This window comes from Spermophilus citellus, assembly GCF_964194105.1.
Source record: "Spermophilus citellus genome assembly, chromosome: 12".
Classification (NCBI taxonomy): domain Eukaryota; kingdom Metazoa; phylum Chordata; class Mammalia; order Rodentia; family Sciuridae; genus Spermophilus; species Spermophilus citellus.
The window spans coordinates 32,717,568-32,733,681 of NC_138198.1; the positions used below are offsets into that span (position 1 = coordinate 32,717,568).

Below are 16,114 nucleotides of genomic sequence, written 5' to 3' on the forward strand. Positions count from 1 at the left end.
GTGAATAGGGAGGCTCAGGCTTCCTGGAGTGTGGAAGTCTTGGTGGGCAAGAGTACAGAGACAATGACCATGGGCTCACTGGGCCCTGCAGTGTGTACAAGACAATGGCCATCTAGTGGGTAGAGGGACTAAGAACTGGAAAAGTCACTGTTCTGAGACGTAGATGTACAGAGCTTGCTGAAGGCTGAAGCAGAAGATAGGAGCCAGTTTCTGTGGATGCTCAGATTCTGGTTTCTTTTTTTTTTTTTTTAATTGGTTGTTCACAACATTACAAAGCTCTTGACATATCATATTTCATACATTAGAATCAAGTGGGTTATGAACTCCCATTTTTACCCCAAATACAGATTGCAGAATCACATCGGTTACACATCCACGTTTTTACATACTGCCATATTAGTGACTGTTGTATTCTGCTACCTTTCCTATCCTCTACTATCCCCTCCCCTCCCATCTTCTCTCTCTACCCCATCTACTGTAATTCATTTCCCTCCTTGTTTATTAACCCATTCCCCTCACAACCTCTTATATGTAATTTTGTATAACAATGAGGGTCTCCCTCCATTTCCATGCAATTTCCCTTTTATCTCCCTTTCCCTCCCACCTCATGTCTCTGTTTTATGTTAACTTTTCTTCCTGCTCTTCCTCCCTGCTCTGTTCTTGGTTGCTCTCATTATATCAAAGAAGACATTTGGTATTTGTTTTTTAGGGATTGGCTAGCTTCACTAAGCATAATCTGCTCTAGTGCCATCCATTTCCCTGCAAATTCCATGATTTTGTCATTTTTTAGTGCTGCGTAATACTCCATGGTGTATAAATGCCACATTTTTTTATCCATTCATCAGATTCTGGTTTCTGCCAGGGGTACTGTGGCCCTGCTGTCAAAGGATAGAGAACTTCCATGATCCGAGTCTCACTAAGCTACAACAAAGCCCTGGCTCCTTTCCATCATGCTGCACAACCAGGGGGGAAATGGGGGGGTGAAACCCACAGATATCCCACGTGGGGGGATTCAGGGAGGGTGTTATAAACAACCATAAGGAATATGGTAAAGGACCTTCAGAAAAAGTGGACAATGTTCTGAACAGTTGGGGAATTTCAGAAGAGCATTGGAAATCATGGGTATTAAGAAAATTGCTGAGGCTGTGATTAGGGCTCCGTGGTAGAGCACTCCCCTAGCACATGCAAGGCCCTAGGTTCGATCCTCAGCACTACATAAAAATAAATAAATAAAATAAAGATATTGTGTACAACTAAAAAATAAATATATTAAAGAAAAGAAAATTGCCAAGTGGGAAGGCCACAGATGACACCCGGTGTGGAGATGGAAATTCTTCTTGATGGCTAAGTAGCCACTGGGAGACAGCAGAGGGAAGGGGCCAAGAACCAGAGGACTGGGGACTGGGCAGTAGAAATGTCATGCTCACACAGAGAAGGAGCAGAGGGGAGAAGAGCAGAACAGAAATTTTGAGGTCTGTGGGTGAAAACCAGGTGAGCAAAGAGGAGAAAGAGGCCAGAGGAAAGATGGGAAGATTGTGCTGGGTTTCCCAGAACAGAGAGTGCTGCCTAACAGAGCCTGAAGACTCCAGGGAGAACAGGGGCAGGCTATTCACATCCAGCACAGTCATGGCTACTGGGCACCAAAGAAAGACTTTCTCCAAGGCAGCTGGAGAAAAGACTCCGTGAATCCAAGGGACTGTGGAAGGGTGAACAGAGGAGGGAGAGGTGGCACTCATACAGAGTGCTTAGCTTTCACATGGAGACAGGTTCAGTCACATGCTGCAGCGCAGACCTGTGCTGAGGATATTGAGCTAATGAACCAAAGCAGATCACAAGAGGACAATTACCATGTGATTCCACCCATGAAGTCCCTAGCATCCTCGCACTCAGATAGAGTAGTGTGGCTTGTCAGGGGCTAAGGAAGGGGATTTAGTCTTTAATGAGGACAGAGTTTCAGTTTTGCAAGATGAAAAAAGTTCTAGAGTTTGGTTGTGTGACAATGTGATGACATTGACACATTGCATATACTGGAAAATGGTTGAAAGGATAAAATTAAGTCATGTTTACTACCATTTAAAAAAACTAACTTTTAAGCCAGGTGTGGTGGCACATGCCTGAAATCCCAGAGACTTGGGAGAACAAGTCAGGAGGATCACAAGTTCAAGGCCAGCCTGAGCAACTTAATCACAAGTTCAAGGCCAGCCTGAGCAATTTTAAATCTCAAAATAAAATTAAAAAATGGGCCATGGATGGGTCTCAGTGGTTGAGTGCACCTGGGTTCACTCCCCATTACCAATAATAATAATAATAATAATACACTTTTAAAAACCACTTTCTAACGCAATTTTAGGCATGATTTTCTGAGTTTAGCACTGTTGTATTTTGGGGACCAGGCCATTCTGTGTGGTGGAGGCCATCTTGTGCACTGTAGGATGTTGAGAAGTGTGCCTGGCCCCCATCTGGAAGGTGCTGCTGGTCTTTCCCCCTCCCCAGTTTTTAAAGGCACATGTGTCTCCAGGTATTGCCAGTCCCCCCAGGTCGGGGAGGGAAGGGCTTGAATACCTCTCCGCCAACTGAGAACTGCACTTCAAGAGGTGAAAGGGGACTCAGAGATGCAAAACTCCAAGCTAAATAAATGATAAACTGGAATACTAAGCAATATGCATTCCACCAATTTAAAAAGCTGGCTGAGGCCCTGGGTTCCAACACCAGCACCACAAAAAAATAAAATAAAATAAAATAAAAAATAACAAAGTCAGAGCAGGAGTTACAGAAGAATAGAGAACAAAGGTACAAAGTAGGACTAAACCCCAGGGTGGAGAATCAAATCCAGTCCCAAATCAAGAGCCTGAGAGGAGGAGCAGGCAGATCCTTAGCTCTGTGGAGCTCTGTGCCTCCTCTCCAGGGACTGGTGGAGCAAATGGCAGGAGAATGAATATGGTACAGACGTTGGGGGAAAGCTGCAGATCAGCCAGACCCAGGTGGCACCCAGGGGCTTCAGTGCCCTGCATGGCAGGACACACATCCCTCTCAGATGTGCCCATCGGCACATGGAGCAAGACAGGCTGCATTATGAGCTGGACCACTCTCAGTACCCTGAAGGTGCTGTAGTCCAAGGGTGCAGGTTCCTAACCACAGCTGAGTAGGTGACTCTCTGGAAAATCTTTATATGCCTAGATGTGTTAACGGCATGCTGCTTCTAAATAATGTCATCTTGGAGTGAGGAAAGGTTCTTCAGAAAAGACATGGAAAGCACAACTTACACAAGAAAAATTGTATGGGGCTGGGCTGCACTCAGAGGCAGAGGCCTGCCTAGTGTGGGTGAGGCCCTGGGTTGCCTCCCCAACATGTCAAAAATTTTTTTTAAATCCAATTTAAGAGAGGAGCATAAAACTTAAAATTTAAATCTGATTTAAACATGATAACAGTTTTGCACTCATTTCCACACACTGATAACTGCCATGTGTGTAGTGCCCTGTCCCCTTGCCCTCCCCATTCACTGTGAGCCAGGTACCGTCTTTAGGGATTAAGGCAGTGAGCTCAATTGTTCTCATCTCTTTTCTGTTTTTGGAATCTTTTGAAATGAAAGCTAAACTGAAATTATTTTTTAAATTTATTTTGTTTTTATTTATTTTTTTGTGCCAGGAATTGAAACCAGGGGTGCTTGACCACTGAGCCACATCCTCAGCTCTTTTTTGTTTTTTATTCTGAGACAGGGCCTCACCAAGTTGCTGAGGCTGGCCTTGAACTTGCGATCCTCCTGCATCAGCCTCCTGAGTTGCTAGGATTACATTGTACTACATGCTTGGCTATTTTTTCAGTTTTCATTTGATTCGCTCTGTATGTCTGGTTCCACAATGTGTTGATATCATCTTTAAAATCTGAGCTTTCTGGACTTTCCCAGCCTTGCTTTTCCTTGTCTTGAGTCTGTTCAGTGCTCTCACTGCTGCCCTGGTCTCTGTCCCGGTTTCTTCATTCAGGAACCAGTTTCTTAACTTCATGGAGAGCAGGAAACAGTTGCTGTAAGAGATACTCATTCGATCATGGTTCAGTTTGCTGCCTCTGGGAAGCCTGGTTCCCTATATGGAAAGCTTCAATGAATTCTTGAGTTTCATGCCTGCTCGGGTCCTGGACTGTTTTCTAGGGACTCACTACAGGCTGCAAGGGCTTCAAGAGATCTCCTGCCAACACTTAGAGGTTTGTGATTGGGAGTGGGGTGTTAGGTCCTTTCTAAGCAAAAGCAGATTGCAAGCTGAATATTGAGTGCTTGTGGGTCTTCTGTCCTGAAGGCAAGGTTGGGGGAAGTTCTGAGAAATAATAAGAGAATTGTTGAAATAAGAAGTCATTATTTCTTAGGGTTAAAGTTTAACTTCCCAGAGTCGATTCTTGTTTAGTAAATAGTATAGTAAATATATTTACTAAATATAAAATTTTTAGTAAATAGTAGAGGATAGTAGCCATTTGTTAGATAGGGTATTAGAAGGCACTGTGAATGTCACACATTTTATGGTTGCTGTCTTTCTTTTTGGGGTAAAGAAAATGACATAAGCACTGAGATGTAGCTCAGTGGCAAAACACTTGCCTTGCAGATGGAAAGCCCTGGGTTCCATACCCACTTCCAAAAAAGAAAAGACTAAAAAAAAAAAGGAAAAAAGAAAATGGCATACATTTACAGTGTACATTTCACTGGTGGAAAATGAAGTTTGGCCCTTGAGCCCTTGAAGGCTTGTGTGCAGGGAGAATAGGATGAGTCTCTGTGCCCTTCTCCCTTCTTGGCACAGACAGCTGTTTCTTGATTGAACCTTTCATATTTCCCTTTCTCTTTCCTGCCCTAGCATGTTGAGAATGTTTTCAAAATGCTGATGCACCTTGTGGACATCTATCAGGACGTGTAAGTAGAACAGCTGGTACAGCCCCTCTGCATGGGCTCCAACATGGTATGGGCTGCCTACTGTCAAAGTGGGAGGGTGGTACATGAGCAAGTACCCCAGTGTCCTCTGCAGTTGCCAATCCAGGCATCCAGGTTTTTTTCCTCCTCCTCCTCCTCCTCCTCCTCCTCTTCCTCCTCCTCCTCTTCTTTTTCTTAAAGGAAATCAACAGGGCTGTGAATGTAGTTCAGGGGTTGAGCACTTGTCTAGCATGTGCAAGGCCTGGGTTCAGTGCCCAGTACCAAACAAACAAACAAACAAAAAAAAGCAAATAACAGCTCTTGGGTGCTGAGATTTTGCTTCATTCCCATCCAACCTTTTGGCCTTTGTGTAGTCACTTATTTTTAAATGATCATTGTCATAGTACAAATGTATGTGTCCTGCATTTTTTTAACATTTAGTTTTTTTGTAAGTTGGGCCAATTTAAAACAAAAATCAAAGGTGGCCTTGCAGAATCATTTACTCCTACACCTGTGTGTGACGTTTGCCACCTGGAGGAACAGCACATGAAACACAGAACAAGAATGTGCACCAGGGACCTGGGTGTTCCTGGAGCCTCTCAGCACTGCTGGTGCTCCCCCCCCCTGAGCCCCTGGTGTGTCTAAACATGGGTCATGGCACAGGGTTCCCCTGTGTGGCAAGCCCCTGTGACTTTCTCGTATCAGTAAATGCGAAACCCAGTCACACCAAATGGAAGAAATTCTGTGTGCAGTGCATACTCTTCTTCTATCATCCTCCTTCCCTCCCTCCCTCCCTCCCTCCCTCCCGTGTCTCTCTGAAATTTTCTCCAAGTGTATATCATATTTTAATGATTATAAATATTCATCCCTTGAGGTTTTTTGAATAAGGGAAATTATTTGCAAATATTTTAGCTTGCTTTTGATAGAGTTCCAACTGCTGAGCTAAGACAAAGGAACTGTGTTCCCTTTTTATCTTAGTCACAGCTTTAAGACCTATTGTAATGATAGCCTGGAGGAGTTCAAGTAAATGCCTTACTTGTAGGTCATTTATTTTAAGTAATTAATTATTTGCAGTACTGGGGATTGAACCCACAGACTCTCTATTACTGAGCCATACCCCCAGCCCTTTTTATTTCTTATTTTGAGATAAGGTCTTGCTAATTGGCTGAGGCTGACCTTGAACTTGGTCATCCTCCTGCCTCAGCCTCCTGAGAAGCTGGGAGTACAGGCATACTTGTAGGTCTTTTAAAAGGAAGGGACTGATAATTGATAATAGGTATTGTTTTCTCATCTCCCAATGACTTCAATGATCTCTCTGGACTCCTGGTGGGTAGGATTCTTGAGAAGACCTCATTAGAGTCCTATTTGTGTGCCTGAAGCTCCATGAAGCTGTCTGCAGGATCACCAAACGCCTGAGGTTTTACGAGATCCCCTCCTTATCTGCTGAGATCATTTGCAGAGTCATTGGACTTAGACCTCTGGAGGTGAGTGGGATTTATGGACCAAATGTCATGCCCAGGACAGGTCTGAGATTCCATGCAGCCTGATTTGGAAGGGAACTTGGGGAGTTCTGGGATGGCTGGATGAGACAGAGTGGTATAGTCAGTTGTCAGGTATTCATTTGGCATCTCCTACATCCTGGGTTCCATTGTGTGGAAGCAGATTACACATTTCATCCCTGGCCTCACCAAGATGACCCCCTTCTTTTTTCTTGATTCTATTGTTACAGAAAACTAGGGCCTGTTTCCCTCTCCAAAACTACGTCTGTGCCTTGTCTTCCCCACCAGACTCTTCCCTTCATGTAGCGACACACCATGGCAGCAGAGCCCATGTTCTGCTGCCCTGCTCAGGCCCCTGTGTCCCTCAGCCTGCAGTCATCCTCGCCCTCATACCCAGAGGGAACCTCACTCTCATTCCTACCACTGGAGCTCGGCTGCCCCTGGTCCTCACACTCTGTTCTCTCACCCGTGTCTCAGGGCAGCGTCCCTGCTGCTGCATCAGGAGCTCTGAGTTGCTGTGCAGCTTCTCCACTGTGGGTCCTGAGCCTCTGCTGTGGGTGATGGAGAGTGGCATCTCTGGGTGACTCATTTTTTTTTAACCTTTTTGTACATCACATCAGACCTGTGACGTCACGGATGGAGATGGTCAAGTCTACATTTTTACCTTATTCTTTTCAGCCTTTCTTCTTTAAAATACCACAGACACACTCTAATTTTTCTTTTTTTTTTTTGGTACCAGGGTTGAACCCAGCGATGCTTAACCACTGAGCCACATCCCCAGCCTTCTTTTCTATTTTATTTAGAATCAGGGTCTTGCTGAGTTGCTTAGGGCCTTGCTAAGTTTGTGAGGCTGGCTTTGAACTTGGATTCCTTTGAACTCGGGAGCTGCTAGGATTACAGGTACTAAGAATGAATTTAATTGATAAGGTGTCTGCTTTCTCCCAGGTGGTACTATTTCATCCATCACAGGTTGGTGCCAGCTCCCAATAAATGGTGCTTCAAAAGTTTGTCAGTTATTTAGGGTTTACTTTTCTGCAGAAGGAAGTGTCCTCCTTGTTGGTTGGGGTCCCAGATCTGTGGTCACAAATACTCTGCCTGTGCTGCAAAAACAAAATTTTGCCATGCTTAAATTGACAAAAGCAAAAACATGCCTGGGCATGTGGGAGCCTCCTTTCAGGTGGTCAGCTGGGTGGCTGCTGTGAGGGTCAGAGCACAGTTCAGGGCCCTGCTGCTTATTCAGCCTCAGGGTTATCCCTCCAGTTCATTTATTGACTACCTCTGTTCAATCCTGGATGACACCTAGATGAGTCAATATGTGGCAGGGGCCATTCTTGGAGTTAGTGGAATGCCTGAGGCCCAGTACAAGGGACATACATGTCCTGATGAGGCATTCGGATTGTCCTGGAAGGTAAGAGGTGGCAGACCCAGGTTTTCTAGGATTCTGTAAGAGCACACACTGTGCAGCCCTCTGGGGCTTGGGAAAGGCCTTTCTAAAGTGGGGCCTGATGCTGTAGTTATATGTGCTCCCTGGCACCTCTGGAGTGCGAAGAGAGAGGGGCTGATGGAGGGTTGGATCACCAGAGGCCTTGAGCCCCTGAAAGGGAGTGGTTCTGTGGGTGTGGTGGAGGAAGTTGGGAAGAGAGAGACAGTGGCTGTCCCCACAGTGTACTCATGAGGAGAGAACTGGTTTGGCCTCCAGGCCAGGAGACTGGCTGCTTCATATCCCCAAGGAATAAGGGCTGGGAGTTTGCATGACCTACTGGTTCAGGGTTCTATGGAAGCTTTCTGCTCCCAGGTGAGTTCTTCTCACCCAATCTGGAGAAAGCACAGGGCTCTTGTGTATGCCCCCCGGTGGTGGAGGCTCTTGGTGAGGTAGAGTCTGCTTGGGACCTGTAACCCACATGCCTTCTCCTCTCCTCTCCCATGTTGCCCCTTTCAGGGGAGTCCAGGGTTCTGGATAAATGATAGTGTTTGTGTTAGGTGGGCTTCTAACAAGCAAGGAGCTAGCAGGTGGCTCAGGTGTGGGGAGCAGCAGAGCAGAGTTGGTAAACCTTCTTTCATGTGCCCACAGGACGTGGCAGAGGATCACGGAGCTGTAGCCAGAAAGGGCTCACTGGAAGACATCTTCCAGGGTGTCCTGGCCACCACGAGATCCTGGCTGCGAAAAATGTTAGCAAAAAGCATGCTCCAGAAGGGTTCAACTGTCCTGTTCACGTACCCCGAGGAGATCCAGGTGAGCTTTGCCTGAGACTGCAGAGCCTTTGCAGGCACCAGAGTGGGGAGTCACACAGCTGTGTCCTGTCACCATGCACTGGACCAACAATGCCTTGGCCTGGAGTCCTGGGCTCATCCTGAACCTTGCCTCAGGCCCTGGTATCTTCTGTGAGGAAGGGACATTGCTGTTTGCCTAGTAGGGAGTCATTGGCTCTGTGGTAAAGCATGATGGGGCACAGTCAGACTGAGGCAGAGTTGCCAGGAGGACCATCAGGCTCTGCTTCAGGTCTGAGGCTGTAAGCCAGCTGTGTGGTACTGGAAACAGAAGGTCAATATGACAGGAAGCGTCTTAAGCTGGCAGCTGAGTGAAGCCATTTGACAGAGTGGACTCCTCCTCCAAAACCTAGGACATGGAGAGAATTCCACAATAGTCACCCCAGTGCTGGAGAAGACAGCTGAGAGATGGTGGGATCCAGGAGCCTGAGTCCCTAGAGGGCTACAGGGGGAGGAGGTAGAGTGGGAGGTCCTGCCCACCCCAGGCTTGCTCTCCAGACTGGTTGCCTTTTCCCTGTCCTTGAAGTGGAAGGTTGTCCCCCTTGAGCCACAGTCTTCCAGGGAGACTCTGGAAACTTGTGGTCTTCACACAGAGTTGGTGGCAAGACTCATTGTGATGTGAGGCAGGGATACCCCACCTGTATGGACAAGGGTGGCTACAGGGCCAGAGGGTTGTTCATTTCAATCAAAGACAAAAAAAAATCCTCCCCAAACTGCTTTCTGAAGTTTGATACCAACAGACTGAAATCCCAGGAAAACACAATTGGATTATTAAATATTATTCCAGGATTCTAAGTGGTATAATCTCCAGGTGTTAAGCATGAGTGATGGGTAGCCACTGACAAGAAAGAATGTTTCTAAGTGCAGTAGTAATGATAAAAACATGAAATTTATTAAACATCTACTCTGAGGTGGTTGCTGCTGTTATTGCTGTTTTTCAAGTAAATTAACCAAGGTCTGGAGAGATGAACATGCTGGTGGTATTATTGGAAGTCAGAGCTCTTTCTCACCAGGAGAAGGGAGATATGGAGTAAGGGGGAGAAGAGCTCTGTGGTATGGAAGGAGCTAGAGATAGCAGCAGGAACTCATGATTTAGATAGTTGCCAGCTCTGTCCATCAAGAGACCTGAGGCAAAGGCATCCTGGGACCATGAGTACCTACAGAAATAATGATGCCCTGGGATCCGAGCACACCCACATCCCATAATGTCCCCCCCCCCTTTTTTTGTACTGGGGATTGACCCAGGAGCACTTTACCACTGAGTCCATCCCCAGCCCTTTTTACTTTTTATTTTAAGTCAGGGTCTTGCTAAATTGTCCAGGATGGCCTGGATCTTGGGACCCTTCTGCCTCAGCTTCCTGTGTAGGTGGGGATACAAGCATATTCCACCCCACATGGCCCAATCATGTCTTCTAACTCCCATTACCACCATACAATGCTGTTCCTGGAAGAAGAACCACCTCCATGGGTCAGCGCGAGATGCATAGTGGGCCAGGAGCTCCTTGTGCTGGAACGTCAGGAAATGCTGAGGCTGCAGGCCCATCATAGGGATGCAGTTAAACGCATGTGGTGATTCAGACACCTCCTCAGATGGCCAAGAGGATTCCATGTGAAGTCTGTGGTGGCCATGGTGGTCTGCCATTTCTAGCTTTTCACTTTTGACAACTGAGTGGTAGTCATCTTTATGATGGCAGAAACAGGGACAAGAGAGCATAAAAATTATCTGGACTATTTTGCAGCATTTTTGTAAGTCTAAAATTATTTTGTATTTTTAAAGTAAACTGCTCATGTTAGCTAAATCTGGTACAATTTGTTTATCAAAAGGCAAAATGATAGGAAAGGATTAAAATTCATTGATAAACATAGAAGAAAAAGAGAAAGAAAGCACTTCTTTATTTTTCTTTTGAAGAATGGAGCTAGGAAATGTAGGAGAAATAATTGCAATAGAAAACTGTCACTCTGTAACCAAGGTATAGTAGCTGATGCAGGCAGGTATCACCCAGGAATCCTGAGATCAGTGGAGTTGCCAGGAGGGCACAGGATTTCCAGTGTCCCACTGCAGAAGCCTTTATGGAGGAGGAAAGATGATTTTCACAGTGAAGAAATCTGGCAGACAAGCCTTAACCAAGGACCGACCTCTCTGTCAGCCCTGGTGGCACCAACAGGTTTCATGGCCCACTTGGTCAGTTTGGCTGGGCAGTTGTGGCAAGTGCAGATGTTTGGCCATACCTGACCTACACTGAGTACATTTTTACGTGGCTTGGCTTAGCAGTGTCCCAACAAAACCTACTGTAATCATGGGAAAACTGTGAGTCAACTGGCTCAAGAGAAATGATCTAAACTTTTCAAAATTGTCAGCATCAGAAAAGATAAGGTCAGGGAACTTCTCTAGGAAAGAGACTTGACCAGTAAATGCATTGTGTGTCCCAAGGTGGACCCTGGATCCAGATTTCAGGTGGACATATGGAGGCAGCTAATCCAGGCTCCTGTCCTCCTAACATTGCCTGTCCTGAGCAGACATGGTGTGTGGACAGATGCCTACTTGGGCTTGAAGACTTGTTAGGATGCTGCCTTCAAGTGCTTTAGCAAAATCATCATCATCATCCTCCTCCTCCTCCTCCTCCTCCTCCTCCTCCTCCTCCTCCTCCTCCTCCTTCTTCTTCTTCTTCTTCTTCTTCTTCCTCCTCCTTCCTCCTCCTTCCTCCTCCTTCCTCCTCCTTCCTCCTCCTTCCTCCTCCTCCTTCCTCCTCCTCCTTCCTCCTCCTCCTTCCTCCTCCTCCTTCCTCCTCCTCCTTCCTCCTCCTCCTTCCTCCTCCTCCTTCCTCCTCCTCCTTCCTCCTCCTCCTTCCTCCTCCTCCTTCCTCCTCCTCCTTCCTCCTCCTCCTTCCTCCTCCTCCTTCCTCCTCCTCCTTCCTCCTTCTTCTTCTTCTTCTGTACTGGGAATTAACCCAGGAGCATTCAACCACTGAGCCACATCCCCAACCCTTTTATTATTTATTTTTTTATTTAAAGACAGGGTCTTGCTGAATTGCTTATGGCCTCACTAAGTTGCTGAGGCTGGATTTGAACTCGTGATCCTCCTGCCTTGGCCTCCTGAGCAGCTGGGACCACAAGTGCCCCCATTCCGAGCTGTTGCTGTCTTATCTGTAGGATGTCCCTGTGGTATTTACTTGTCCCTGTGGGTGTCACTTAACACATGGATTTTGCAGGTCTGGCGGCAGCTGGTGGAAATAAACATTCCTATGGAATGTGGCTGGAAGGAGTCACTGCTGGGGGACATGGAAGGGAGGCTCAAGCAGGTACCAGACATGGAGGACACCATCAACATGGTGATGGATAAGCCCAGATCACTGGCAGCACCCAAGGCTATGAGCAGTGCACAGCATGTGCAGGCCCTGGGATCCACCCCAGCTTTGTATTTCTTTTTCTGACCAGGACTTTGCACTTTGGCCACAGAATGTCACATTCCTGAGAAGAGCTGGGGAATGGGATTGTTCTGTTACTGGGGCCCTAGACATATGTGTCCTCAAGCCCTCCATGTAGAGGTGCTCCAAGGGACCTGGTGATGGCAGGAGCCTTATTAAACACAGTGACATGGAGAAAACACAAAAAATGCCCTTCATTTTGAATGAAGGCCTGTGACCCAGGAAAATTGGTTTCTCCCTGAGTGTTTTATATGGACCTGGTCAAATGGATATTTTAGGAAGACAGAAGCAAGAAAAAATGGCTCATTTTTTCAAAATTTGCATGTTTTTGCAAGCTGCTATTCTGGATGCTTTTTTGCAGCATGAGAAGAGACTAACTTGGTTTCATCTTTGCTCCTCTGGTGACAGGCAGGGAGGACATGCTTAATGTAGAGCAGGGAGGAAGGGAGTCAGAATAACCACTCACACCCTACCCACCTTGGTGTTTGCAGGAGAGGCCTCTCTCCCAGATATCTGTCTTCTGCAGCCCTCACTGGGATGCTGCTGGCCTCAAGGACAGTGTAACCAGGAGCTTTGAGAAGTGTATCATCGAAGCTGTGAGCTCTGCCTGCCAGGTGACCAATCTCTTCTTGAGAAACATGCTTGGATTCATAGCTGCTTGTTGAAATGGTCAGCTCCAGACCTTAAGTGCCTGCCAGTTCCAAGGCCTGTGCTGACCAGGATTGGGTCCTTGGTTGCGCCCTCCCTGGCTTGGACCTCATGCTGTGATCCAGTGCTTTCTACCCACTGAGATGGGTAGAGAGATGCAACTTGAGATGCAACTTGGCTTCCTGCTGCAGAGGCGGCCACACACCCTGTGCAAAACCACAGAGGTGCTCACAAGCCTTGGTACAGATGATCTGGTACCCATTGTGATCCTTGCCACTGGTTTGTTTATGACCTGTTCAATATTGCCCAGTAGATATGCAGGAAAAGATTCCAAATGTTGACAAGACATCTAGGGAGGCTTATGAAGTTCAATAGACTCCATCCTTGTTGGGGTAAAGCACTTGCCTGGCAGGGGCAGAGCCCTGGGTTCCATTCCCAACACTGCAACAAAAGGGGGAAAAGATTCTATTGGTTCACTAAGCTTTTTTTCTGTAAAGTGGGAAGATGTTCTGCCCCAGGGCATGTCAAGAGTAGTCCCCATACAGTACCCCTGAGGCTCCTAGGGTCCTGCTCTATTTCCTAGTGAACAGTTCACACTCTGTACAGACCTCAGCTTCATTACTGACCAGTAGATTCCTGAGAATTAGAGGTCCCTTATTCCAGGGAAACAGGCTCTCATCTTTTTGCATAACTAATTCTAAAACTTTCATTTGTTCTTTGCTCAGTGATTTAGTAACATGGTAGCCACATGTCCTGTCACTCACCCTTGGAAGCCACACTTGGGTGGTGTGATGTGTTTGCGGGTGTGGGTGCCACCAGCACAGTCTACCTGGCAACATTCTTATCAGCTCAGAAAGAAAACCCAGCCCTTCAGCTGTTGTGTCTGCCCTCCACCATGCTGGCCCCAGGCCCTTCTCCAGCAGCACCTAATCCCCCTTCCTCCTCCACAGACTACTCAGGTGTCTCAGAAATGAAATCACACAACCTGTGGCCTTGGGGGCTAGGCTTCTTTTGAGTGTGTGTTCAAGGCCATCCATGCTGGAGCACCTGTTAGTACTTTGTCCCTTTTCATGGATATAAGTTGCTTATCATATGGATGCAGTGTGCTTTTATGTTCCACTTGTCCTCTTGTGGACATCTGGGCTCTCCCTGACTGATGGCTGTTACCAGTCTTCTGCTGTGATCCTCCACACATGGGTTTGTGTGGATGTGCTGTTCAAACTCTCTACGCCTATGGTGGAGTGGTTGGATCACCTGGTACCTGTGTGATTTGAAGGACTGTCTGGCCCATTCCCACAGTGGCTGGACCATTTCCACATTGCTGCCAGCTTAGGAGGGTCCTGACTTCACACCCCTACAGACTGTGTTCTCAGTCTTGTGACTGAACAGTCTTAGGTATGGGATAGATTCTCAGGTGACTCTGATGGCTATGACCTTGGGAACTTTTTCCTATGTTTTTTGGTTATTTCTGCTTTCTATGTCTTTGGACAAATGCCTGTTTAGATTTTGGCCCATTTTGTTCATTTGGGCTCTATGTCCTTCCTTGATTGTGGCTTATGAGAGTTCTCTGGATAATCAGGTGCAAATCTCTGGTCAGATATGTGATCTACCAGTTCTCTGGATTTTTTTCACTATTGGTGATTTCTTTAGAAGCACAGAGATTTTATTTTTTTTTCCTCTCTCTCCTTTTGTGGTACTAGGGTTTGAAACTAGGGGTGCTCTACCACTGAACTATATCCCTAACCCTTTTTGTTTTTTATTTTGAGACACAGTCTCACAAAGTTGTCCAGGTTGACCTCAAACTCGCAATCTTCCTACCTCAGCTTCCTGAGTAGCTGGGATTATGGATGTGCTCCCCCCCCAACTCCTGGTAAGGTTTTTACTTTTGGTGAAATTCAATGTGTCTATTTTTTTCTTTGTTGCTAATACTTTTGACATCAAAGAATATTATACTAATCCTGGGTCATGAAGTTTTACCTATATCTTCCTCTAAAAGGTTTTTGTTTTGTTTTGTTTTTGGCACTGGGTGTTAAACCTAGGTCCATATGTTAAGTAAGTGCTCTATCAGGGAGAGACCTCTTCTGAAAGCTCTAGAGTGTTAGCTCTTAACATTGGTCCCCTCTTCTCCATGGTAGGAGGTAGGAGTCCAGGTACATTCTCTTGCATGTGGAGATCCACCTGTTCCAGGCCATTTGAGGAAGGCACTGTACTTCACCCCTTGAGTGATCTTGGCACTCTTGTCAAAAAATCTGTTGACGAAGTTGTGAGGGTTCACCTCACATCAATCCGTGTCTCCACTGCCATTTCTTTCCAGTAGGTCATAAAATCAAGAAGCATGAGTTCTCCTGATTTGTTGTCCTCTTTTGGCATTGCTTGCTCTTCTGGATCCCTTGGGATTCCATATGTATTTTAGAATCAGTTTGTCAATTTCTACAAGGAAGGCAGCTAGGATTCTGACAGGGATGGCTTTGAATCTGTAGGTTAGTTTGGGGAGTGTTGACCTCTTAACAATGTCACATCTCATGGTCTCTGAACCTTGAATGCCTTCCCATTTATTTTGGTCTTTAATTTCTTTCAACAATGGTTTGCAATTTTTAAATTAAAGTTTGCATTTCTTTTGTGAAATTTACTCCTAAGTGCTTTATTCCTTTGCTATTGTAACAAATTATTTTCTCAATTCTGTTTTTGGATTGTTCATTACTAGCATTTGGAAATAGGGCTGTACCTCATCTCTGTGTCCTGCAGCTTCTCAGGCTTGTTTGTTGACTCTAGTGGGGCATACATGGGAGAGTGCATCTTCTTTGAGTTTTTCTATATAGATCACTGTATTATCTTCCTATGAGGATAGTACTTCCTTTCCAATCGCAACACTTTTTTTTTTTTTTTCATTTTCCCACCTAATTGCCCTGGGTAGCAACTCTAGGACTGTGAAAGTGATGAAATTAGCCATCCTGTCTTGTTCTTGGAGTTTTGCCTGATACTTATTCTGTATCTATTAAAATGGCTATTATTTTTTTTCTACTGGTAGAATGTGTTAACATTTTTTGTGTGTATGTGTTACTGGGGATTAAACTCATGTGTGCTTTATCATTTAGCCACATCCCAGCCCTTTTTATTTTTCATTTTGAGACAGAGCTCACTAGGTTGCTGAATCGGGTCTCCAACTTGTAATCCTCCCGCCTCAGCCTCACATGTTGCTGGAATTATAGGCATGTGCCACCACACCCAGCTTCTTAACTAATTTTTGATTTTAAAACATCCTTTTATCCCTGGGATAAATCTGCTTCATGACTTTTTATGTGTGGCTACTTAATGTTTTTTTTTTTTGTCCTTTCATGTCAAAAAAAGTATCTGTTGTTAGTTTACCCTGTGTTTTTTATTGACTA

General features: G+C 45.8%; 1 protein-coding gene across 1 annotated transcript in view; it reads left to right on the top strand.

Moving 5' to 3' along the window:
* LOC308631406 (E3 ubiquitin-protein ligase RNF213-like) overlaps nt 1-16,114 on the top strand; it is a gene marked incomplete at both ends in the record, with an annotated part of 277,493 nt that overhangs the window by 29,164 nt on the left and 232,215 nt on the right. The window contains 8 exon segments of the mRNA XM_081262610.1: nt 3,981-4,023; nt 4,027-4,197; nt 4,836-4,891; nt 6,223-6,251; nt 6,254-6,372; nt 8,459-8,620; nt 11,865-11,954; nt 12,572-12,694. Coding sequence (XP_081118736.1) covers nt 3,981-4,023; nt 4,027-4,197; nt 4,836-4,891; nt 6,223-6,251; nt 6,254-6,372; nt 8,459-8,620; nt 11,865-11,954; nt 12,572-12,694 — 793 coding nt within the window.